Genomic DNA, 23322 nt, shown 5'->3' with positions numbered 1-23322 from the left:
AAAAGTATGGAAAGTACTTGGAAACAAGAAAAAGGCCCCCCACCCCACTTAAAAAGAAGCCCAATCGCGTGTTGTCAAAGGCTGAATTTTGTTTTAAGAAAATGGGGGAAAATGAAGAAATAAATCAGACCGTAATAAAAAAAAAAAGGTAACGGGAGAAGAAAAGGTGAACTAAAAATAACGATAAATGGAACATATACAACTCCTAAGCCGATGAATTTAATTTGCTGTGAATTTTGTTTCATCAGTTTGGGTTTTGTGGTAACGAGGTGGTAAAAAAAAGGGGAGAATTTTGTAGGTGATATTTGATGTATAGCGAAAGCATAAGCATATACGTGTATGTATTTGTATTTGAAGGTAAAAAGGTAGATGATAAGTCCGAACAAAAATGAGTGTCGTATTGAGAAGGGAGGAAGTGAAATAAAACTGAGGGGGTTTCCTGTTGGTATTTGTTGGATCGTACGTTTGAATTAAATTTGATGGGGAGGAATTGGAGAAAGAGAAAAAAGAAAAGCATAAGATGGCATACTATATAGAGAAGATATTATTAATAAAATGAATGAGAGTGGGTAATAGTGTAAATAAAGGAGAAAGCAGGGAGAAATGTGAAGGAGTGAGTGCATAGCATAATAAACTGTGGAAGCATAGCGTTGTGTCTGGCCTTTCCTGATAAGCCCGGTCATTGTTCGAATGGGGAACATCACCTTCACCCACAACTACAACCACCCTTCTCCTTCTTCTTCTTCTTCTTCTTCTTCAAGCTCTTTGAAGAAACAACTAGTTGATCTTTGTTACTCTTGTTTTTGTTAAAGGAGGTATAGTGTTTTTCTCTTACATAAAATACGCGCTGTGTCTCTCTTTCTCTCTCTACAAACTACGCAATTCCCATATACCCGGATATTTTCTTCCACTTTCTTTCCATTTCTCACCCACCAGAAAACCCTACAGCATTCTCTTCTTTAGATGTGCAGTTTCAGAGACACAAAATTAAGTGCACAACAAACTCCCAATTCAGTTCATACTACACAAGATATATGTTGTACCATGCTATGGTAGTGGATTATTTCTGGTCTTGTCACTCGATCTTGTCCTAGGTTTTAAGGTTACAAAAGGAAAAAGAAGGAAAAATCAAGTCTTTTCTTTCAAACTTTTTGGCATTTCAAACTACTCATTTGTAAAATTTAACAATTCATGAAATCTGGCATGCACCAATCAAGGTCTCTCTCTGTTTCATTCTCCCCCTCCTAGTCCATCTCTCTCTGATATTCTATTTGACTATGGTTTCTGGCAAAATGTTGGCACTGATCTGAAAAGTGTGTTGTTGGTAGTTGTAATGAGGTGAAGATTTTCAAGTTATGGTATTTAATATCTGTTTTTTGGTTTTTGACGCAATAATGGAAGCTCAGGTAGACAGATCTGTGAGCTGTGGGAGGAAAGGAAAGCGCTTGAATTGTGAAACTGAAAAGCATCGATCAAGATAGCGGGTTTATCTTGTTTCTTTTTGTGTCCTTGGTTGAGAGCTTAACACCTGTCACGGAAGCCCACCCAACATTGTTCAAAGTAATGACACTCTCGAACCCCTCTTTTTTTTAATCATTTTATTTTCAGCATTTCATGGATAGCGCTTTTATTAGTTAATGAACAGTGACAATCAATACTTTTTGCAACTACTAAGCCCTAACTAACAATTCTAATGAGGTATTTGCATAATGTGTATGTGTTAGGGGGAAAGAAGAGAAAGCTACAAGTACAGGGAGAAGGAGGGGCGTGGCTGAGATCGAAGACGCTTAAAAACAAAGCAGAAAGAGTTAGATTGAAGGTACACATTAGACAGAATAGATAACACTGTAGGGGCCGGGCCATATGTAGGTTTAGTTTTGATGTGCATGTAGTAAATAGTGGTAATAATAATAATTACTTTGAGTGGTGTGGGTTTGGGTTTAAAACTTGAAGGCGTCTCTGACTTGGAGGGTGATATATGAGAGCGTAAAAAGAAGGCTTTTTTATGTTATCAGAGGAGAGAGAGAAAAGCAGTGTGTCTGAATTATGGTCATCAATGCAAGCCCAGGCTTTTTGTTTCTCTCTCCAGCTCTGAAGCACAAAATTAATTAGGGGGATTTGTTTCTTTTGCAAAGGTATGATTGTTGTGGCATGGAGGAGGAGGATGAGATCCAACCACAGGCGTGTAAGTTCCCCAGGCTCGCTAATGGCAGGACCGACCCCACCAACAACGCCAAGATAGGAGCAGCCTGGCACCATTCCTCCAGGATCATAAGGGTTTCTAGAGCTTCCGGCGGCAAAGATCGCCATAGCAAGGTAATGACCTCTAAGGGCCTGAGAGACAGAAGGGTCAGGCTCTCCGTCACCACCGCCATTCAGTTTTATGACCTCCAAGACCGATTGGGCTATGACCAGCCCAGCAAGGCCGTGGAGTGGCTCATCAAGTCTGCTCAAGACGCCATTGCCGAGCTTCCATCCTTGAACACCACCTTCCCTGAAACCCCGAAGCAACCGAGCGATGAGAAGAGGGGCGGTGCAGGCGCCGACGATGCGGACATAGACATAGAGGAGCAGCAGAAGCAGAAGCAGAACAGCCAGAATATGTCACTTTCGAAGTCGGCTTGCAGCAGCACCTCAGAGACGAGCAAGGGGTCCGGGTTGTCCCTGTCTCGGTCCGATATCCGCGTGAAAGCGAGGGAGAGGGCAAGGGAGAGAGCGGCCAAGGAGAAGAAGAAAGACAAGTGCAACAATAATCAGCATCAGAATAACCTTGTTCATCATCAGCAACAGCAACAGCATCAGCAGCAGCATCACAACATGAACCCAATTTCTCCTTCGTTTACTGAGCTACTCACAGGTGGCATCACCACTGCGGTTCCAACAACAACTAGTCCTACTTCTGATGAGCCTGCTGCTGCTCTCTTCCACAAAGCGGCAAGGCAACAACAACAGCAGCAGCAGCAGCAGCAATGGGGTTCAGCACCCATGGATTACTTCAACCAGGTTCTCGTAGGCCCCTCTTCATCTTCAAGAACCCATCAACACCAACACCAGATCCAACTGGGACATCATACCCTAGCTGAGGCCATATCCTTTAATAATGATCAGCAGCAGCAGCAGCAGCACCACTACTCCTTCATCCCTGATCAGTTCATGCCAGCTGTGGTTACATCCTCTCACTCTCATAACCATCATCACAGTGCTGGCGACACTGATTACAACCTCAACTTCACCATTTCTCCGGCTTCTGTATCTGCTTCTGCCTCTGGCCTTGCTGCTTACAACAACAATAGGGGGACCCTTCAGTCCAATTCTCCGTCACATTTCTTGCCTCACCTCCAGAGGTTCTCGCTGCCTATGGACGGATCCACTGTTCCTTTCTTCATTGGAGCTGCCGCACCCACCGCTGCTCCGCCTCCTCCCATCGACAACCACCAACACCATCAGTTCTCATCACCCGCATTTGATGGCCGCTTGCACCTCTACTACGGCGATGGAACCCGCCATTCCGACCACAAGGGCAAATCCAAGAACTCATGACCTTCCGGCCACTACCCTGGTAAGACAAAACCCAACCATCTTTTATATTTTGCTTTTCTCTCTCTCTCTCTCCCCTTAATTTGTTTTATGTTTGCTGTTAATAACATTTGATGCATTGGGCGGGGATGCACTCTCATTTTTCTTGTTTGATCTGTTGACCACTTCTTTCAATGCTAAACCTAGCTTGTTACCTAGTAGTAGTAGAACACCATGTCATTTAATTAAAAATTAAATATATGAAACAAAAAGCAGGGTTGTCTTTTATGACGTGTAAATGGAAATATAGTATTTCATAGAAGAATGCACAAGAAATTTGAATGTGAGTTTCTCGGTAACCATAAAGTAATTAGTAAATTACTATGATGATGGCATGGGATGGTGTGAATGTGAATCGGCTGGTTGTCTCCCTCTCACTAGCATAGTAGCATTTTCTTGCTAAGCTTTTGTTTTCATTCACATCAACAAACCCATGTGTTACTCATCCACTGGGGGCTATATGCTAATCTTACTACTAATTTATTTTCCAATCATTCAATGCCTCATTCATCTCTTCTAAGCTCCATGCACGTTGCCTCTAAATTTTACACAATCTTACCGCTCCTCCAATCTAGTTTTACTCGCCATTGTTTGAAGAAAAAAAAATACAACTAAATTCGTTACTGATATAAAATATATTTTGTAATATAAAACATATATTGAAATTGAATTAAAAGAATACATGAATTTATATACAAATATGTGGTAGTTGATTTTTTGTTAGCACATTTTACTTTTGGGGGAAAAAAAGGAAAGACATTCATTAGCTTAATTATTCTTCTTCTTTCTTTCTTTTTTTTTTTTTTTGTTAATTTGATTTTTTTTCTTCATTATTATATAAAGAAACTGTGTTATATTTTCTGAATGGAACTTTTATAAGATTCGCATCAAGTCGTTGAATTGCTGGCTACCTTAGCTTGTCAATGTAGGTAGGCTTTAAAAAAATATAAATTAATTTCCATTTTTGTCTAGTAAGTAATTATGATTAGTTATTTAATTTCCAAGAATTAACATTTTAAAACTATATATTTTTTTATATTTAATTTGAATGCTAATGCTTTATTTATTTATTAATTTAGGATTAGGTAGGTTTTCTATTTTATATATGAATTTAATACTAATATTATATGCTCGGAAGGTAATGGAGTTAAGCGACGAAACCTAGCTAATAGAATATTAGAATAAGACATGGTTGTTATCATTGTTGTATCTATGTAGTTATTGAGTCATGTTAAGATTTATTAACCTTTAAACAGTGTATTTATGTATCAATTCTTGACTAAAGTATCTAAAAGATAATTTAATATCTCAGTATATATTAATTAAAAAAGTCCTGGAGTTATTATTATGCTATTATAATATATTCTAATTTCCTATAGAATGGTTAACATTGGGGGGAAATAAAGTCATTTTAACGAATAGCTATTAAAATTGGACTGTGCATTAATAGTAGAGTTCATGTTCACAATATACTTAAACTTTATCAGGCTATGACAGGCACATTGGAGACCATACTAGGGAACATATAATATGATTTATTGATTATTAACGAGAAGTCTTGAATAAAATGTACAAGGTAGCAATGAATGATGTCTGTGCAATATTTCAAGAAGAACAGAAGATTATCGTTCCTTATACGGTCCAAATTGGCATTGGTAAGGTGTTTAACAAATTAATAACTTGGATATCTTGAGAAGGCAGGATTGGAAGTAGTGTTACTGGAAAGGTTTTTTTTTTTTTTTTTTTGGGGCAGTATCAAGGTTCTAAATTTATTAGTATCTCCAACAAGATTAAAAAGTAAGTAAAGTAATTAAATTATATTGACAACTTGGCTCTTTTAGAAGGCAAAAAGGCTTACTAAGTAATACTAAATGTTAAAGTCCGGAACTATGAACGTTGTTGTAGACATAAAGTAAGTAGAATTTTAAGCCTCTATGCAGTTCACATTTTCTTTTTAAAGACTTTAATTGGTTTTAGTTCTCAATATTTCTATTTCTCATTTTAAGAAATTGATTAAAATAATATTTGTTTTTCCCAAAACTTACTTTTTCTTTATTCACTTTTTACTTTGCAAAACTTCTAAAATAGAAAACACAAACTCGAAACAAAATAGGCTCTTATTTTTCTTCCCTAGTAGCAAGATCATTATTCGCCATGAAAAGGAATGTAAGAATAATTTTGTTAAATACAATCAAATCTTTAACATTTAGTCTTATGTAGTGTTTTTCTCAATTCACAAGCCTATTTTAAAAAGTGTTATTTATTTGATTATGGAAGTAATATTAGCCGGCAGCTTACATAAGTGTATGTTTAGTTCTTCATAGAGGTTGCAAATAGTCTGAGAGACTAGTTAAGTAAAGTGAAATGATAAGCTCAAAGCTAGAAATACTAGATCTTCATTGTATTAGAGAAAAAGGAGTTAGACACACCACTACTCTTGACGTGGTACATAACTATGTATAGGCTTGTAGCTTATTGGATAGCACTGATCTTCATCATATGCTAAGCATTCTAAAATATAGCCTAATGGAAAAGGAGGAAAGAAAAGATTGGCCGTGGCTTTATAATTTTTTTTTTTTTTTTTTTGTGGAAGTCTTTCTTTATCTACCAATCTATGTTTGTAGGGCTTCAGTTTGGAGATATTATATTCACAAGTTTTGACCCATGTGCAGATGGCAAATGCCTTGTTATTTAGCTGTGATTTCTAGTTCTTGGCAATCCTCTTATGCATGTTTGATTTTATCTGTCACTCTATCTGGTTGACTATTAATCTTCATTCGTCTCCAATTTCTGATATTTTTTAGGACATGGTGGTGATATTTCTTTGTTCTTTTTAATTTGTCTATTGGGTGAAGAAGAAAGAAAAAAAAGTTTTGTTTATTATTCTCTTCTTGAAGGTGTTATATATATGTGAAATTGACTAATGTGGTTATGTGAAAGCAAACTTTGCCTTACCAGGTCCTTAAGCAATATTTTGTTGAACATTTATGACTATGTGATGTTTATTTTACATTATCAGAATAGAGGGTACTAATCTAAATGGCAAAGTTCTGGTCTTTTGAAGATTTTTCAACATATATATTATCCATTTGCTGCATAACACATTGTAATTTGAGAACTTGTTTTGAAGTTCTGAAATCGTTACAAGAGATGTGCATGTAATGCAGATTTTCAAGACAATCTTCTCATTTGACTACATTTTCTGTAGACACTAGTGTCACTTCAAACATATAAACAGTGTCTCATCTTTCATACTGCACCTGTAGCTTGGATAAGACCAAATTGACTATTTTGACTACTTTCTCTTCCAAATTTTCTACAGTAATTGCAGGCGGGCCTAAGCATCTTGGAAGTGCCCATGCTATTACATAATTATCAGTATTTAACGTATTTTGTTTCTTTAATGTAGGACTCGGAAGGTCGAGTACGAGGAGCAAGGCGTGCGTGCCTCAGAGCCTGCCTTCACCAAAATGGATGATGATGAATTGATGATGATACAATGTTGCCATCATCATGTGTTGGGGTTTCTTGTGTTGGATCATTTTGAAGTCATTCAATTACATTCAGTATTCGGATATAATATATATATAAATTGGTCTATGTGTGTAACATCATTGTGTGTTTTAAGAAACTTGTTGACTGGAGTTATTCTTTTGCTATCTCCTGCAATTATTTTAAAATGAAAAAGATATAGCAACCAGATTAGGAAGAAAAGAACATCCTCCCTAGAAGAGAATATCTTGATCTGAGATTTGCAACTGACGTTATTATACTGACATGAGAATATAGTAAATCACAGGACAGACAACATAACATATTAGAGTATAACTGAAACGGCCATACACAATCTTTTATATTTATTATTACAAAAATATTATGCCTACTAAAATCAACTATTAAAATTAATTATGTATTTGTGTATAAATATACGTATAATTTATTCGGGTTTCCAACCTAATTTTTTAGCTGATAATTCAACTCGCTTTTTCTCCTTAGTTTCATAGGTCTCTTGCGTTGCTAAAAGCCTAAAAGTAAAATAATAATTAAAAACACGTGCATAAAAGAAGTGAGTAATTGGCCTGTAAAACGTTACGATTAGTTTTGTTGTCAAGAAATTAATCTCGATTATTGAATAGTGTGAGGATATTACAAAATTATTCTCCTCTTTTATATAGTAGAATAGAAGGGTGCTCTAATGATTCAACCGTACAAGAGTCGACCGCAACGATCGCATGCATGGGAATGGGAGGCAACTTGAGAAGCATCATGTTTTGGCTTCGTCTTTTGAAGCTTGGGTAAATCAATTTCCAAGACATCAGCCAGGGCCTTAGAACCTTCTTGTATCTCATCCCAACTGCAAAAGATTTACTTTTATCATTTTATGTCAAATCTTTTAGAAAGGGCATTGTTCAAACCGTACTGCATTTGCTTACCTGATGCAAAGTGGAGGCGTAAAGCGGATAATTGTATCGTGTGTCGGCTTCGCAAGGACTCCTCTATCCTTCAGCTTTTCGCACAAATCATAGGCTGATACAGGGGACAAGCTCTTGCTGTTAAGCTCCACCGCGCCGAACAATCCTCGTCCGCGAACCTCCTTCACATACTTCGGGTATTGTTGCTGAATCTTGTGCAGCTCGCGGCCGAGCTCCTCTCCCAGTTGCTCAGATCTGTTAATAGCATATGCAAGATAAAATAAAGGAACAACTACAAGATTATAATTGAAAAATGCATGACAAGCATGGGGTTGGGACTGCACTTGATACCTTTCGACAAGCCTCTCCTCTTTGATCACATTTAGTGCCGCAATTGCGACTGCACTGGCCAATGGGTTCCCGCCAAAGGTACTGTAATCAATAATATACAAAGAAGTTCAGCATTCTTCCCTTGTTTAATTAATAAACAAATTTGTTTTCATTTCAATAAACGAAATTATATTGCCAGGTGGTAAACAGAAGTATAAAACTTCAGACAACACTCACAACTATCGGCAAGAAAATGTAAATAAAGGAATCATAATAAGGACCATTTATAAAAAGCATTTGTATGATAAAATCAAACCTTCCATGCTCTCCTGGTTTTATACAAAGCATTACATCCTTGTCTGCAAGAACTGCACTCACAGGAAAAACTCCTCCACCCAATGCTTTCCCTAGTATCTGAGTAGAAAGACAGAATAAGGTTCAACTCATAGTGCTGGGAAAGAATAAAAAGATATACAATTCACAAGGTTAAGCTGATTTCTAATTTCTAACCACAACATCTGGGCGAACTTCTTCCCAGTCACAAGCCAGCATCTTCCCCGTTCTTGCTAACCCAGTTTGTATTTCGTCTGCAATCATCAGCACATTATATCTGGTGCAAAGATCTCTAACAGCTTTCAAATAGCCATCCGGAGGAATGATTACCTTCAAATAAATAATAAAAACATATCAAAAGATGCAACCGAGATATGTACTTTGAGAAATCAGAACATAATAAAAATGTGAATATTCAACCGAATGTCATCGCTCTTGACCAAAATGAAATCTATAAGCACACTTTTATCTTTTTCTTAGCCAAAGAATTTGAAGAAGCAACAAGGATTTCCCACACTATTTAAACATAATATAAAACAATCAAATGGTGAGACCGGAAATAACACCATCAAATTATAACATCAGGGTATAATGTATATAGCAACTTCTTTAGCATCTCAATTTTCAATTCAACCAACAAGGTGAGTGTTGCCAAGCAGATTAAGTGTTCTCAAAAGATCATACCCCAGCTTCACCCTGGATGGGTTCCAAAAGAAAGCCAGCTATGTGTTCTCCTTTTTCTGAATTTTTTCAGAGAAAAAAAAAATCAAAGATCAGTCAATTTAAACTAAAATATAGTGATGAAAATGTAAAGCAAAATATCGGGGCACTAAGAACCTTTAAAAATTCTTTCAAGGGCTTCTGCATCACCAAAATCAACTTTAAGATGGCCAGGCAATAAAGGACCAAAACCCCGGGTAGCTTCATTGTCACAACTCATAGATATAACAGCTAGTGTACGGCCATGGAAGCAGCCACAACATGACACAATAATAGCCTGCCACAAGTATCCGTGAACATAAATAGACAAACACCAGGAAAATTCAAATCTGCATCTCAAACAGAAAAGAAGATGCTATATTTTGAAGAGTAGACTTCCTTCATTTTATCTTTGCAGAGGAGGAGTACCAATACATCTTACATGAATTTAGTTTCCAAAATATTTATTGAGAATATATGTCAAAACAGATTCTTCAGGCCATAGCTAACGCGTTTCTCCCTTTAGTTTTGCAAATACTATTAATATCCACAGAGAAAAGGGGGTTGGGGGAGGAAAAATAAGGTCATAAAGTATTGTGGATTTCCGCTTAGCATGTCATGAGATATTCCTTGTGTACTAGGCCACAGTCCCACACTAAGCAAACATTCACTTCAACCCCATACCCTTGGAAAATGTAAAACATTAAGATATGACTACTATTAAGATGATCTCATTGTTATACCTCATCTTTGGGAATTCTTTTCTTTTCATAACCCCACTTTCTTGCTAATTTCAGAGCTGTTTCCACTCCTTCAGCACCAGTGTTCATGGGAAGCACCATATCATAACCAAGCATACTTGTCAAATGCTCAGCAAATGGTGGAAACCGATCATTGTAAAAGGCTCGAGAGCTCAGGGTCAGCTTTTCTGCCTGCTCTGTTAAGGCTTTCAGAATTTTAGGATGGCAATGTCCCTAAGGAAAAGACAGGCACTTCAATAATTAGAAATTAACTTCTATAACTCATTTGGACACCATTTCCGAATCAAAATTTGAGATCTATAGCTTAGGGAATAACCATGAGACAAGCATGTTACCTGATTAACAGCAGAATAAGCAGATAAGAAATCAAGATATTTGTTTCCCTCTGGATCCCACACAGCAGCTCCCTTTGCTTGAGAAAACACAATGGGAATTGGATGGTAACTGCATTTGAATCAGAAAAGATCATTTCAATTATCAACCTAAAATAATTAGTTAAGTTAAACTCGTTAACAATTAATATAAATAAATAAAAAAAAGAGTCTCAAAACCAAAGCAAATCCCCATCATCCTTCTCTTTGTTAAAAATAAAAATAAAATGCTCAATAGTGATAAACTCAGATCAAATGACACTCGAATGCATTTGAAATATGCCGATGAGCATAAGGAAAACATAAATTCATAGTCTCTACTGAAGTGATAGACTGCTCAGCAGACAAAGAGGTATTATTACTCGCAATTAATCCCAATTTTCATTTTCTGAGTAGAATTGAGGATCAAAGAGAAACACATAAAGAAAAGAATAGTGTTTGGGAGAGGAGGTTACTTGTGGGCGCTGTACTGATATTCCTTGTCAATGAGTTGCTGAGAAGAGGAAGAAGAAGCATGGCCCTGAAGAGCAACACCGAATCGTCTGCTTCCGCCGCAAACCCTTTGCAGCAAACACTGGACGGGTCTCCTCGCAGCCATGGAAGATTCAATAAGCTAACACCAAAACCTTTACTTAGGATTTTGGCAACTGTCTCTGTCACTCACTCGTCTTATAATGGGTTTTTATTTTATTTTATTTTCTTACATTAGAATTGCAAGAATTACAACATTCTTTTTCGTGCTTTTGCAAGTTGTAACAAACAAAAATGAATTAATAATTCATTTAAGAATTTTAGTTTTCATATTTATTTTATTTATAAATTAGAATAAAAGAAAACTGATTTTTAAATTAATTTTTACAATAATCATACTTAACATTTAAAATATTAAAAATACTTTTTATTTATAACTGAGTGTTTAACAAAAGTAGCTTTTATCAAAGATAAAATTATAAAAGAAGAGAATTTAACTTATTTAAAAGTTATTTAAAACTAAATAATTTAATTTAAATTTACTAATATATAAAAGATACTCTGAGCAATAAAATTAAATTTTAAATAAAAATAAATTTCTTTTTTAATAGAATAATTTTTGGCTAAATTTTTTTTTGTTATGGTTGAATTCTTTGTGCAATCCAACCAACCATGTTAGCTTTGTATGTTATTTTTTTTGGGTATGGGAACTCCGATTACTTTGCATGAGATTTTTAAAAATTTTTCAATATAAAATCAGAGCGTCCAATTTTTTGTTGTAATTTTTTTTTTATTTTCAAAGTTCACAGTACACACATCAGACTTTTTGATTGGTGTATTTTAATTTTTTCCTTAACTTTTTAAACATAACTGGGAGGTTCCAATACAAAAATTAGATGGTTCGATTTTTGTATCTAAAAATCAGATGGTCTGATTTCTATACTTTCTAAAAATCGGACTGTCTATTCTTTAAATTAAATCGTCTCACATTTCAAAAACTCCCACAACAATCCACAATTTAAAAAAATATCATTATTAATCTAATATAAAAAAGAAAAAGTGATAATTATTTTCTCACGTGAAAAAAAGAACTGTTAAACCTACCTTAACTAACCCGACATTCTTGTTACTTGTTCGTTTTATGAGTTTAATTCTTATGAATGTCATAATTTCATGCTTATGTTTGATAAATGAGAGTAGTTTATTATACTGGGTATTAATTTATCTTTTTATTATTTAAATATATATTATAAATTTATAATAACTAATATAGAATTAGTTATATCATAATTATTTTAAATCCAAAACATGGTGTTTAAACAATTTAAATAATTATCACTTGTATTAGATTTTATGATTATTTTGAGTTTATACTAATAAATAATATCCAAACGTTAGTGATTGAGAAAAAGAAAACTCTTATATGTTGCATGCACTTTCTTTTCTTTTTTTTTAATGAAAAAGGAAAAATGGATGACTTTGTGTTTTTCTAATTAAAAAATATAATATTATTTAAAAAATAATATCACTTTTATTCTGATAATATTTTTCTATACGTGAAGGGTGGTTTCATTTCTCTATTATTTTAAGTCATTCAACAACACTTTTTTTAACCTTCTTTTTGCAATATTAGGTTATTTGGAGTGAATTTTCCAGAAATCATCCAAATTATGTGTTATATACTATTATAAATCTTAATATTTAACAATATAAATAGCATAACTTGTTCTGGACCCAGGCTGATATTGGTTGGATATAAAGCTGAAATATTTTCATGGTTTTGAAATGTGAAGAGCGCCAGGGGGAAAACGGCGAGTTGGGACTTGGGAGCGATTGTGTTGAGTGATTTCTCTTTTTGCTAAAATAAATATTATTATATGCAATTATGAAAGGACAAATTATACAGTCCCATTCCGCATCACATTGCGTGTACGAATAAATCATATCATATGCGATGGTGATAAGCTTAAACTGTTGTGGGGTCTACACTCCATCCCCCCCAAGATAAGTACAAATAAGTAAATAACTGAATAAGTGACGTTCAAGTTGAAATCATAATCTTTTGGGGGAACCAACATTAGTGGCCTTATCACTGCAAAAGTTTATTACAATTGGGAGGGCTGAAACCAAACCAAACCAAACCACTAATACTTTGTTACATATGAATATATGATATAACTACAAATCATATCATACACACATTGATGTACAAATAGTAAGTAACAAGTGCAATTTTAACCTCAATTCACCTGCATGACCTTATCAAATTACCAAGAACCCGAAACCTAAACTACACCTACAGTGATGAGAATGATGACGCCATAATCAAAGCTTGTCTCGGAAGAATGGACGTTAATGCATACACAGAGAGAGAGAGAGAGAGAGAGAGAGAAGAGAGAGGGGGGGGGGGGGGCTAAACTGTTAGAAAACTTAAGATAGGCATATAACTAAGTGAGATTTTAATCCATGTGTATAGCAGAATATCCTTTTAAATAACTAGAAATATTTAGAGAGCAATTATGCAGAGATAAGTGAAAGTGAGTAATGATATATAAGACTAACGGGAAATGGAGAATATTTCTGATTCCCAAATTCCTGGGAAGGCAAAACACGAAAATCATCCCTGACAAGTACCAGGCGATATAGCATATAATAGAAAGAAAGGAGATTCATTACGCTTAAAGAGAGAAGCGATGAGATAGTTATGAGCATGCTGATGCTACAACATCTGGATTAGATAATGTTTTTCAATAGAATAAGGAAATGTTGCTGGAATTATGATGATTTAAATTTTAATCTAGCTGCATCCTATGAATAGTCATATTGGTCAGACAGCAATAGTTGAATAAAAACACAACTATTGCCTACAAACTTTTTATTCCGCTGGATCACTAATTATACAGGATACCAGAAATCAATTGCTTATCATCCATGTTCATTTTTTGAGAATCAGACGAAGTGGCATTATGCGAGAAGACTTTAGTCCAAAGCCAATGGACCTTGAAACCAGGGCAAAGCCATCGCAATGCCACACTCAAAGGGCATGAGGAGATTCAGTGGTCTTGCTAACGGAAAAGGTAGCAGCTAACAAATACTCCCTTGCGAGTGGCACAAGCCATAAGAAGTGAAAAGCATACACAGGAACTTACAAAATAATTTTGATTCATAATTATGAGTATTGAGTAGTGCTACATTGGATAAGGCGAGGAGATGAAGGAACACTCATCCAACCGAAGTCAATAACAATTCAGACAGATGATCCTTTTCTTTCTTCCACTTTTTAAGACATAAGGACCCATATGACCTTGGTATTTTACCTTATCTTGTTTCAACATATATCTATTGTTAAAAAGAATTGGGCGGCTATCGTTTCCTAGGTATATAATTTAGCGCATTTGATGTTATAATAAGGAGATGGTCATATATAGTTGAAAAATGCCTTCATAACCATGGATGGCAGGATTACAGGATAAGGAATTTGATTAATGGGGAAGAAAATGATGCAGAATTTTCTGAAATCCTTCAAATTCATGAGGCAACTTGAGAACTTTCAACCAACTAGCATAAGCAACGATAACAAATGAGTGTGATAGAGACTCAGTCTCATTTGCATCGTTGGGGAAGATACTTTCTATTAGCAGGGGAGAGACAGGGTGAACCACATAAACATCACCACCTCTTTATGGTTCCTCTGAAATTAATTTGAGGAAATAGCGATGACTCCATGCTAGCAAAAGACAGTACCAAACGGACATGGAGATCCTAGATTTCTAAGAGAAAACATAGTAATGAGAGTAGCTTAAGAAAAAAGGAGGAGCTATCGTTCCTACATATAAAAACCATCAATGGATCCTCCGGCACAATCTTGCAAGCTGCTGTTATGGAAGAACTTGAATCCAGATGAAGAACCAGAGAATATTCTCTCTACAGGACCAACCTACTGAAACTATGGACAGGACAAAGACATGCTTCAATAATTAAACTTTTCACCTTCGAAAACCCCGAGAAAGAACCTCAATAATTCAGGTGGCCATTATGAAAGCCTGGATCAAGTTTTCAGCTGCGCACTTCTGTTCAGGTGTGCCAGATATCACGGCAATACGATCACCCCAGGCAGAATTGGAGTCACAGATTTCTATCATTGCTCCTGAAATCTGGGGCCAAACAAGACATTAAACAAAGCAAATTTCACAGTTAGCTTCGAAAGCCAACAATAAAACACAATATTCTCAGATAAATATACTTTCTATATAAAGTGTGAATGAACAAACCTTCCTGATATTGGCTATATTTGCCCCTCCTTTACCCAAAACCTTACTAACAGCACTAGCAGGAATCAACATATCCAAAGTTGATGGAGGAGGCAGACTGTACAGAATAAAAATACAGAAGCATAAGTCCAATAACAAGAAACATCAACAAATTTAATAAAATGTTACAAAAAAGGTGGAAAAGAGAATAAGTATAAGTGGAAGTGCAATAGAGTTGCTTTCACTTTGGCTTGAAAATGTTTAAGCCCATTGGCCAAAATCATCATTTTTCAGATAAAGGTTTCCAAACATAAATCACATCACTCTAAACCTGCGTATAAGTGTATAACCAGAATCAAGTACCCCAGAATCAACTTAGCAAACTCTAATCCAGACACACTAAATCATAAGTAAAGAATTCATATAATTTTATAACAATATATACTAACCCTCCATACAGCTTGCTGGCGTACGGGGGCATCGATCCATAGCCATTCTCTGCCATCTATTACATAGAATCAATCAAGACAAGATCAGTGACAATAATTGGAAACTGAAAAAAAAGTGAGATACGTGATATGTAAGCAAAAGAAGGCAGAAAACGAAGACAAATGCAGTATATTAACACTTTGAAGGTTTGGAGTTTGGACTACAAAGATGCTCCATGCAAAACCAGGGGAGAGGGGTTTACTGAGTTATATAAAAGGAACATCTCTAAGGAATTATCCTCATAATACTCCTGTCCCCTCCATGCAACATGAGCATTGGCAAGAAAAAATGAGACATACCGACAAAGATCCATATCCATACAGGCTGCTTGAAGAAAACATTCCAAGGCCAGTTTCACTTTCAGTCCTCTGATCATAAGCCAATGGTGTGGCAACAGGAGGGACTGGAGGTAGGACAGATGGCACTGAAAGTCCAGCACCACCAGAGTACATGGATTCAGCACCAACAGAGGGATTGTGGCCATTGTCTCTTTCTCTCAACACATCTTCTCTCAGTCTTAAGATAATCTGGATTAGCGCATCTCTCACACAATCAACTATGCCTCCCACCTAAATTCAAAACAACATCGAATAATATGAAATGAATATGCAAATTTAAGCATCAAGGAAAGTAGTAATGAAGCAAAGAAGCCAAACCTCAACAAGTTCATCATTCACATCTGCACATTTTGGTTTATCACCTTTAGAAATTCGAATATCTGCTTTAGTTCTCTTCCGAATTTCATTAATAATCGAACCACTTTTCCCAATGATACAACCTATTACTTTGGATGGAACTAGAAGCCGAATTGAAACCGTGTTATCATCTTCATCGTTTATCTTCCCTTGCATCAATAGAACAGCTTCAACTGCCATAGACTTCAGATCACTTGGTGACTACAAGATACACATCCAAGTGATTAGTTTCCATTTTAACATAAAATAGAAGTATGCAATCAATTATTAATAGAGAATATATATGGTAGACCAAGGACTCCACCAAGTTTAACAATAAACTTTCTTGCATGAACAATTCAACTTTATACGGAAGGTGGAGAATACGACACAACATGGGTACCTCAATCGTTGTTATAATGATTAAACACTCATCATGCTTTGCCTTCGAATCATCAACTTCAATACGAGCACCAATCGCTTGCCTCATACTTTTAATTGTACTCCCTCCTTTTCCAATGACTCGCCCAATCTTGTCCGAGGGACACAACATTCTAATGACTAATTCCTCAGAACGAGAAGCACCTACACCAGAAGCTGCTGGAAGAGCCCCAGGAGCTGCTGGAAGGGCGGATGAGTATATAGGCCATGTATTTCCTGCATCAGCATAACCATGTACATCTCGCATGTTTGTAGCACCTAAAATTTGAGGAAGGGATCTAGGTGGGATAATAGGGTCTGAAACTGGATATAGTCCACCAGGTGGATAAATTGGAAGTTCAGAAGGAATAATAATGCTAGGTGGGGCTTCTGGCACAGATGTGTCAAGAGAGATGTCTTCCTTGGGACCGAACTTGTACATAATAGAAGAAACAGCAAATAGGGCCCTTTCCACTGCTGCTGCCTCACCAGTGATCTACACAGAATAGAAGAAAGCATATAGTAAGATGAAAGTTACAAAAATAATTTGTACAACATTCAATTCCACTAATGGTTAAATGACAACTACCTTGATTTATTATTTCGAGTATCTTAGAATTAAGAGAAGAAATAATTCCATAAAGTAAATTGTGTTTCAATGGCAAGAGTTTCATGATATTGAATATACTAACCAAAACAAAATTATCAAAATCCATAGCACAGGAGTGTGTCGGGTCAGCCGCATCCTTAGCAACAACTTTGATATTGGCTGTCGTCTTACTCCTCAGCTTCTTAATGGTAGCCCCAGCCTTCCCAATGATATTTGCAGCCTGACTTGATGGCACAAGGAGTTGACACTCCTCCTTAGCCTTTCGCTTTTTCCTCCATTCTCCAATTACAGCAGTGGAATTCGTAATGGCAGCATGAATCTTGAGAAGTGCGTCTTGTGCAGCACACAGAAGCTCCTTACCATTGAACTCATCATCAATCTCAACATCTTCCTTGCCCTTGACATAGCAGTAGATTGTTATAACACGATCCTTGGCACCGGGAAAGGGATCCACAATCTTTATTTTTGCCCTTGTTTCTTGCCTTATTGAATTAATCACTTTTCCATTCTTACCAATAACACTGCCAATAACATCATCTGGGCAGAGTATCCTATAAACAACCAATTCACCGTCTCCCTTTTCATCAGCATCGTTCACTCGTCTCTTCTGATTCCTTCTGTCCCCGTCATGGTCTCTCTGTGAATGATACCGTTTTCCAGTCTCACCCATTCGCGGAAATAACATAACAACTCCTGAAAGCAAAGCAATCCTCATATTGTTTGAAAAAGAATGGAAATCTTTGAACAATTTTAGTGAAATATAATCAAGCTATTGAAATAGAAGAGAGCTACATTAAGTCCACTGTCTAAGAGAGTTATGAAGATAGGTTGTAGCGGCGAAAACTGGAAACTGCGAAACCAGTGATTTTGGAATATACCTGATTATGACGGCGAGAGAACAAAGAACCAATTTCGTAAAACCCTAACGAGAGAGAGAGAGAGAGAGAGAGAGAGAAGAGAGGGAAGGGGAAGGGGGAGGGTTGGGAGACCGCAGTGGAGGATTCTGATTTCTGAGAGCCGTAGGCGGGGTTTTCCTTCTCCACATCCACACTTGATAAATTCGACTGGGATCAACCATGCCTAGGGCTGGAAGTGAGTCAAGCCAGCTCATGAGCCAGCTCGAGCTCGACTCGTTAACAGCTCAATAAGCTAAACTCGTGAGCTAGTGAACCAAGCTTGAGCCTGGAATTGAGCTCATAAATTAAATGAGTCGAGCTTGAGCTTGGATAAGCTCAGCTCATTAGCTCGTGAGCTGGCTCGATTTTATATATATATATATATATAACAATAAAATTATTTAATATTTATATTTATTTTTTACATATAATTTTAATATAGGACATAAATAAAAAATTTATAATTTATTGATACATAAACAATTTATTGATATAGAATTATAGATTATGTATTTATGTTTCTCTTATTTGAGCCAGCTCGTGAGCTTTCGGTGAGCTGAGCTTGAGCTTAAGAAATAGGCTCGATTGTTAATGAGTCGAGCCGTGAGCCAAGCTCAATTTTCGTGAGCCAAGCTTGAGCTCGGTCTAGCTCGGCTCAACTCGGCTCACTTCCAGCCCTAACCATGCCCGACCCATTGCCATCGCTATTCGGGTTTGTTAATACAAAATTTCCAATGCCATTTTTAAAATACTTGTTTCAGTAAATAAATACGAGTAATGTTAAAAAATGAGTATAATTTATTATTTTTATTCGATAAATAATTAATATTGTTTAAAAGTATATTATTGAGCTACTAAAATAAAAGTATTAAAAAAATTACATATATTTAATACAAGTTTTATAACTAACAATTTGAGAAAAATATGTTTTTAAAAAGTTTTGCTAGAATTTCATATCAAGAAGATGATCTGGTGTAACAAAGCACTAAAAAAGTCAAATATCGTTCGAGTCTAGACTTAAACTAATATGTTGATAGCATGGAGATGGTCGATGATAAGCTCCTGAATGCTAGTGAAGAGCTAAAGATTACGTATAAAGTTTTTTTGCTATCAACCCCAAGAGTTTCTATGAAAGATGATATTTTGTCCTGAAATGTGATAGATGAAGATAGTCCAAATCTGGAGGATCGGTGGTATGTAGAAGGTGGCCCTTCTGAAAAGGATAACCCTTTTGACCTGTGTCCGATTATTCTGGTTCTCAAGCATGAGTTCAACAAATGGTGTAAACCATGGAAAATGGTGTTCATTATCAAGATTCTTCGCAAAAGAGTTTATCAGGTTTCATGGAGTAGCGTCTCAGTAGAGATTAGATTAAAAAAGGTAAAATAAATATTATTGATATAGATCATGATTATTTCTTGGTTCATTTTTTAGATGAGGAGGATTATTTTAATACTCTGCTTGAAAGACCTTGGATGATTGCCAGATATTATCTTATTGTTTAAAGGTGGAGGCCTTTCTTTCTTACATCTGAGAGTGTTGTCAGAAAAATAGCAGCGTGGATTCGGATCCCAAATTTTTCTATTGAGATGTATAACCATCATTTTCTCTGGTGTGTTGGATCTACTATTAGAAATATGTTTAAAGTCGATAAAGCAACGTCCGTTCAATTGGGAGAAAAATTTGCCAGAATATGTGTCAAAATCGATTTATCTAAAAAGCTTGTTCCAAGAATCTCGATTTTAGAGAATACTCTGAACATCAAGTATGAAGGGCTCCAACTCATCTATTTTTTCTTGTGGAAAATACATTCATAGGGCAGATCAATACAGCGAAGGTGATGAGATAAAGGATATATAGCTAGGAACGGGTTCGTCCGGCGAATCTCTTGCAAAAATAGCAAGTGAGGATTTCGACAATAATCAAGACATTAATATTAGCCAAGATAATAATAGGAAGACTAATCAGGATCCTCCTGATTTTGGCCCAAGAATGATGATAAGGAGGCAAATCTGAATTGTTCCATATGCTAAGAAATCTAATCCTTCTAAAGATAACCACATTATTACAGAAGATGTGATGAATGATACACGATATAATGTGAAATGCGGATCTAGGTTTAATATTCTGAACGTTGAAGAAAAAGCTTGCCATAATGAGCCTGATAAGGAGGAGAATTCTATCGTCCCCATGCAAAATGGGCCAGAGCCTGAGGAAGCCCAAAAGAGGTTGAGCACACCAAATATAGTCAAAGTGAAGGTGTTAAGAGCAAGAGCAGGCAAAAACCCCAAGTCAACAAAAAAACTTTTGCTATCAAAATTGGGCCTATCATATCCAAAAAAGGCTTCAAGACTAAAGCTAAGGCCCAGGAGAAAACACCTTATCATAACTAAAGCTGGCCCTAAACCGATTCAAAAAACAGTCCCTTCTTCAAGGAACCCTGAAATGGAAGCAAAGGAAAGAGAGATACTTGATCGTATGAGGGATTTGGAAAAGCATAAAAGAAAAGATTTCGAGATGACAAAAGGAGTTAATGCTATATTTGAAGAACATGTGGTGGGGAACGAATTAAAGCCGGATCAACCATTTAAGATCCTTTAATTGGCGAGGGCAAAGAGGAATAAAGTGGGGGTGATTCTGCCGAAAAACCACCTGATCTCACCATGGGAGTTCCTCCTCTGAGAATTAAACAAAAATAGCAAGTTTCTCTAGACCAGTCCATGTTGGATGCTGAAGCAAGCTCTAAACGCTCTGTTTAAGGTCTCTGGTCTATTCGGCTCCTTTTCTTTGTTAGGATAGATGAATATTATTGTATGAAACTGCAGGAGTGTGGATAGTAAAGGATTTCCTACTCTGACTAGGGATTTGAGAAGGGATTATGAAGCCTATTTGATCATCTTGCTAGAGACCCGTGTGAGTGGTGATCGAGGTAAACTTATTAGAGACAAAATAGTTTTGACAGCTGCTGTGTAGAGGAAGTCAGGGGTTATTCAGGGGGTATATGGTGCTTGTGGGACTCATATCACTGGAAGATTGAGGCCATTTAATAACATATGCAATTTATTCATCTAAAGATTGAAGGAATAAATTCTATGTCATGGATGCTAACGACTATTTTTGGGAGCCCCCAAAGAGTATTGCGAAAGATGCTATGGGATAAGCTTCATGATCTCTGAAACTCTGTTGATCTTCTTTGGTGCACTATTGGTGATTTTAATTATATCTTACACAGCTGTGAAATACAGGATGGAGCAATATCTCAAAGTGGTGGTGCGTGCCCTGACTTTGTCTCTTGTGTTTCGGATATTTATTTTCTAGATTTGGGTTATTCTGGTTTTCTTTTACCTAGAGGAGAGGTAACTTATTTGAACGTCTTGATAGAACTCTTAGTGATATTGATTGGCAAATTAAGTTTTCTGAAGCTACTGTTAAACACCTGCTCTGCTTGAAATTGTCTGATCACTCTCCTCTTTGTTTACATATCTCTCATGTTGTGCCCCTGAATAGAAGAAGGCACCCTTGGAGACCACCTCGAAGCTTAGTTGAACCACCCTGATTTTGAGAACATGGTCTCAAATAACTAGAGGGTACAAGACTTCTGGAGTGGTTGTGTTGAGAATTTTCATAGCTCTCTAAAAACGTAAAATTTTGAGGCTTTTGGTGATATTAACAAAAAAAGACCAAGATTCATATAAGATTTCAAGGTAAAATAATAGTCTGAGTGTAACGACCCAATTTTCAGTACGTCATGATCATACTAAAAATCAAGAATCACCAATTTGCTCACCTAAAATTTTAGCTATTTATTATTAAGACTGTAATCGTATTAGCGCATGACGGAAAAAAATTGTCGGTAAAAATTTTCACAAAAAATATCGCGTTGCATGTATAGTTCTAAACTGACAATTAACCCTCAGTCAATGTTTAATTAGGTTGTCACAAGTACAAACCCCAATAAAAATAAATCGAAGTATTCAAACCTCGGGTCGTCTCTTAAGGAATTGCAAGAAAGTGGGTTTATTATTGCTTATGATGTACTTCTTTTTGGGGTTTTGAAATAAGGAACAAGAAAATATAAATTGCGAGAAAAATAAACTAACTAAGAAAGGTCCTAGCAAGGATTGAGAATTGAAATTCCTATTCTCATTATCATCATCAATTGTGATCGTAAGTGCAAATCACTTTCACTTAGTTATCTTCTAACAAATGAAAAAAAGTCAACCGAGCAAAATTGACTTAAGTTCACAAGTATTAATCAAAGACTAGATTTAGTGAGGCTCAAGCCAACTAGCAACTTTCAATCACCAATCAACAAAAGAATTTTGATAACTCAAGAGTCTCTAATTAATCAACCCAAGTCAAAAATATAAAAATTTATTTTAAAATTCAACCATTCATTTTATCAAACACTTGGAAGGCACAAAATAAAAGCATAGAAAAATAACAAGAAATAGTAAAATCTAAGATTAGAAAATGCAAGTAATCAATAACCAGCAATTAAAGAAAGAAGCAATAAACATGAAATATCTCAAATTGCATTAAAAGAAAATTGAATCTAACAAGAAGAGTTCATAAACTAAATTGGGAAAATAAAGAAATCAACAAGAGAAGATAAACTAAGATACTAGAACAATAAAAGATAGAAGAAAACTAAATTAAAGCAAGATAAAATTCTGAAGTTAAGAAGAAATAAGACTAAAAACTGGTTCCTTCATGCGAGCTCGCGATGGCTGGTGGTGCGCTGGTTGGGGCTGTGGTGGCGGTTTTTCCATGGAACCGCGAGAGTGGACTTGGATATGTGACAGGTGAGTTCAAAATGCGGCCGCAGTACGCAAAGGAAGGGGGTTGCTGGTCTTGGATGACAACATCAATCCTAGGGCGGCAACATGTGTTTGACTTGGGTAGAGGGCAGCAGCTGTTGGACATGGGAGGAGAGGGAGTCGCTGGAGGAACCATCTCAAAGAAGGAAATGGCAATTAGGTCAAGTAAGGTTGATGTTTCATTGGGCCAAAATGTCTTTTTAGAAGCCC

General features: G+C 36.1%; 3 protein-coding genes across 5 annotated transcripts; 1 reads left to right on the top strand and 2 right to left on the bottom strand.

Moving 5' to 3' along the window:
• The first annotated feature begins 390 nt into the window (after window positions 1-390).
• LOC107632048 (uncharacterized) lies at window positions 391-7224 on the top strand. 3 transcript variants are annotated; one of them, XM_016335685.3, is made up of 5 exons: window positions 391-815; window positions 1407-1560; window positions 1725-1819; window positions 2136-3559; window positions 6986-7224. In XM_016335685.3, exon 4 carries the CDS (start codon window positions 2152-2154, stop codon window positions 3538-3540), a length of 1389 nt encoding a protein of 462 aa, XP_016191171.1. In that variant the 5' UTR covers window positions 391-815; window positions 1407-1560; window positions 1725-1819; window positions 2136-2151; the 3' UTR covers window positions 3541-3559; window positions 6986-7224. The 3 variants fall into 3 exon arrangements, with proteins under 3 accessions (XP_016191171.1, XP_088364302.1, XP_088364303.1); XM_088508176.1 differs by having other exon boundaries at window positions 599-1052; XM_088508177.1 differs by having other exon boundaries at window positions 669-1052; window positions 1402-1560.
• Window positions 7225-7374: 150 nt separating this feature from the next.
• On the bottom strand, window positions 7375-11236 carry DELTA-OAT (ornithine-delta-aminotransferase). Its single transcript, XM_016335686.3, has 11 exons — window positions 10938-11236; window positions 10447-10555; window positions 10094-10324; window positions 9489-9648; window positions 9336-9391; window positions 8829-8981; window positions 8635-8732; window positions 8340-8420; window positions 8010-8243; window positions 7670-7930; window positions 7375-7469 (listed from the first exon to the last, which is right to left on the bottom strand). The coding sequence occupies exons 1-10, from the start codon at window positions 11078-11080 to the stop codon at window positions 7777-7779; spliced, it is 1419 nt and encodes a 472-aa protein (XP_016191172.1). The 5' UTR covers window positions 11081-11236; the 3' UTR covers window positions 7375-7469; window positions 7670-7776.
• Window positions 11237-12962: 1726 nt separating this feature from the next.
• Window positions 12963-18505, bottom strand: LOC107632050 (KH domain-containing protein At4g18375). Its single transcript, XM_016335688.3, has 8 exons — window positions 18275-18505; window positions 17479-18089; window positions 16770-17282; window positions 16349-16588; window positions 15992-16261; window positions 15653-15708; window positions 15225-15321; window positions 12963-15107 (listed from the first exon to the last, which is right to left on the bottom strand). The coding sequence occupies exons 2-8, from the start codon at window positions 18079-18081 to the stop codon at window positions 14976-14978; spliced, it is 1911 nt and encodes a 636-aa protein (XP_016191174.1). The 5' UTR covers window positions 18082-18089; window positions 18275-18505; the 3' UTR covers window positions 12963-14975.
• Between the last annotated feature and the right edge of the window lie 4817 nt (window positions 18506-23322).

The sequence above is a fragment of the Arachis ipaensis genome, chromosome B3, assembly GCF_059453495.1.
Source record: "Arachis ipaensis isolate K30076 ecotype BB chromosome B3, ASM5945349v1, whole genome shotgun sequence".
Taxonomy (NCBI): Eukaryota; Viridiplantae; Streptophyta; class Magnoliopsida; order Fabales; family Fabaceae; genus Arachis; species Arachis ipaensis.
The sequence above is the reverse complement of the archived record's forward strand: the minus strand, read 5'-3'. Positions and strand labels throughout refer to the sequence as shown.

Bases quoted from the DNA above. Each gene is read 5' to 3' on its own strand.
- LOC107632048 (XM_016335685.3), top strand. From the start codon at position 2,152: ATGGAGGAGGAGGATGAGATCCAACCACAGGCGTGTAAGTTCCCCAGG.
- DELTA-OAT (XM_016335686.3), bottom strand. From the start codon at position 11,080: ATGGCTGCGAGGAGACCCGTCCAGTGTTTGCTGCAAAGGGTTTGCGGC. The intron at 9,392-9,488 runs GTTCTTAGTGCC...GAAAAAATTCAG, and splicing joins CCTTGAAAGAATTTTTAAAG to AAAAAGGAGAACACATAGCT. The intron at 8,421-8,634 runs GTTTGATTTTAT...TATTGATTACAG, and splicing joins AAACCAGGAGAGCATGGAAG to TACCTTTGGCGGGAACCCAT.
- LOC107632050 (XM_016335688.3), bottom strand. From the start codon at position 18,081: ATGTTATTTCCGCGAATGGGTGAGACTGGAAAACGGTATCATTCACAG. The intron at 17,283-17,478 runs GTTAGTATATTC...TATTCTGTGTAG, and splicing joins ATTTTGATAATTTTGTTTTG to ATCACTGGTGAGGCAGCAGC. The intron at 15,322-15,652 runs GTTAGTATATAT...TATTCTGTACAG, and splicing joins GCCAGCAAGCTGTATGGAGG to TCTGCCTCCTCCATCAACTT.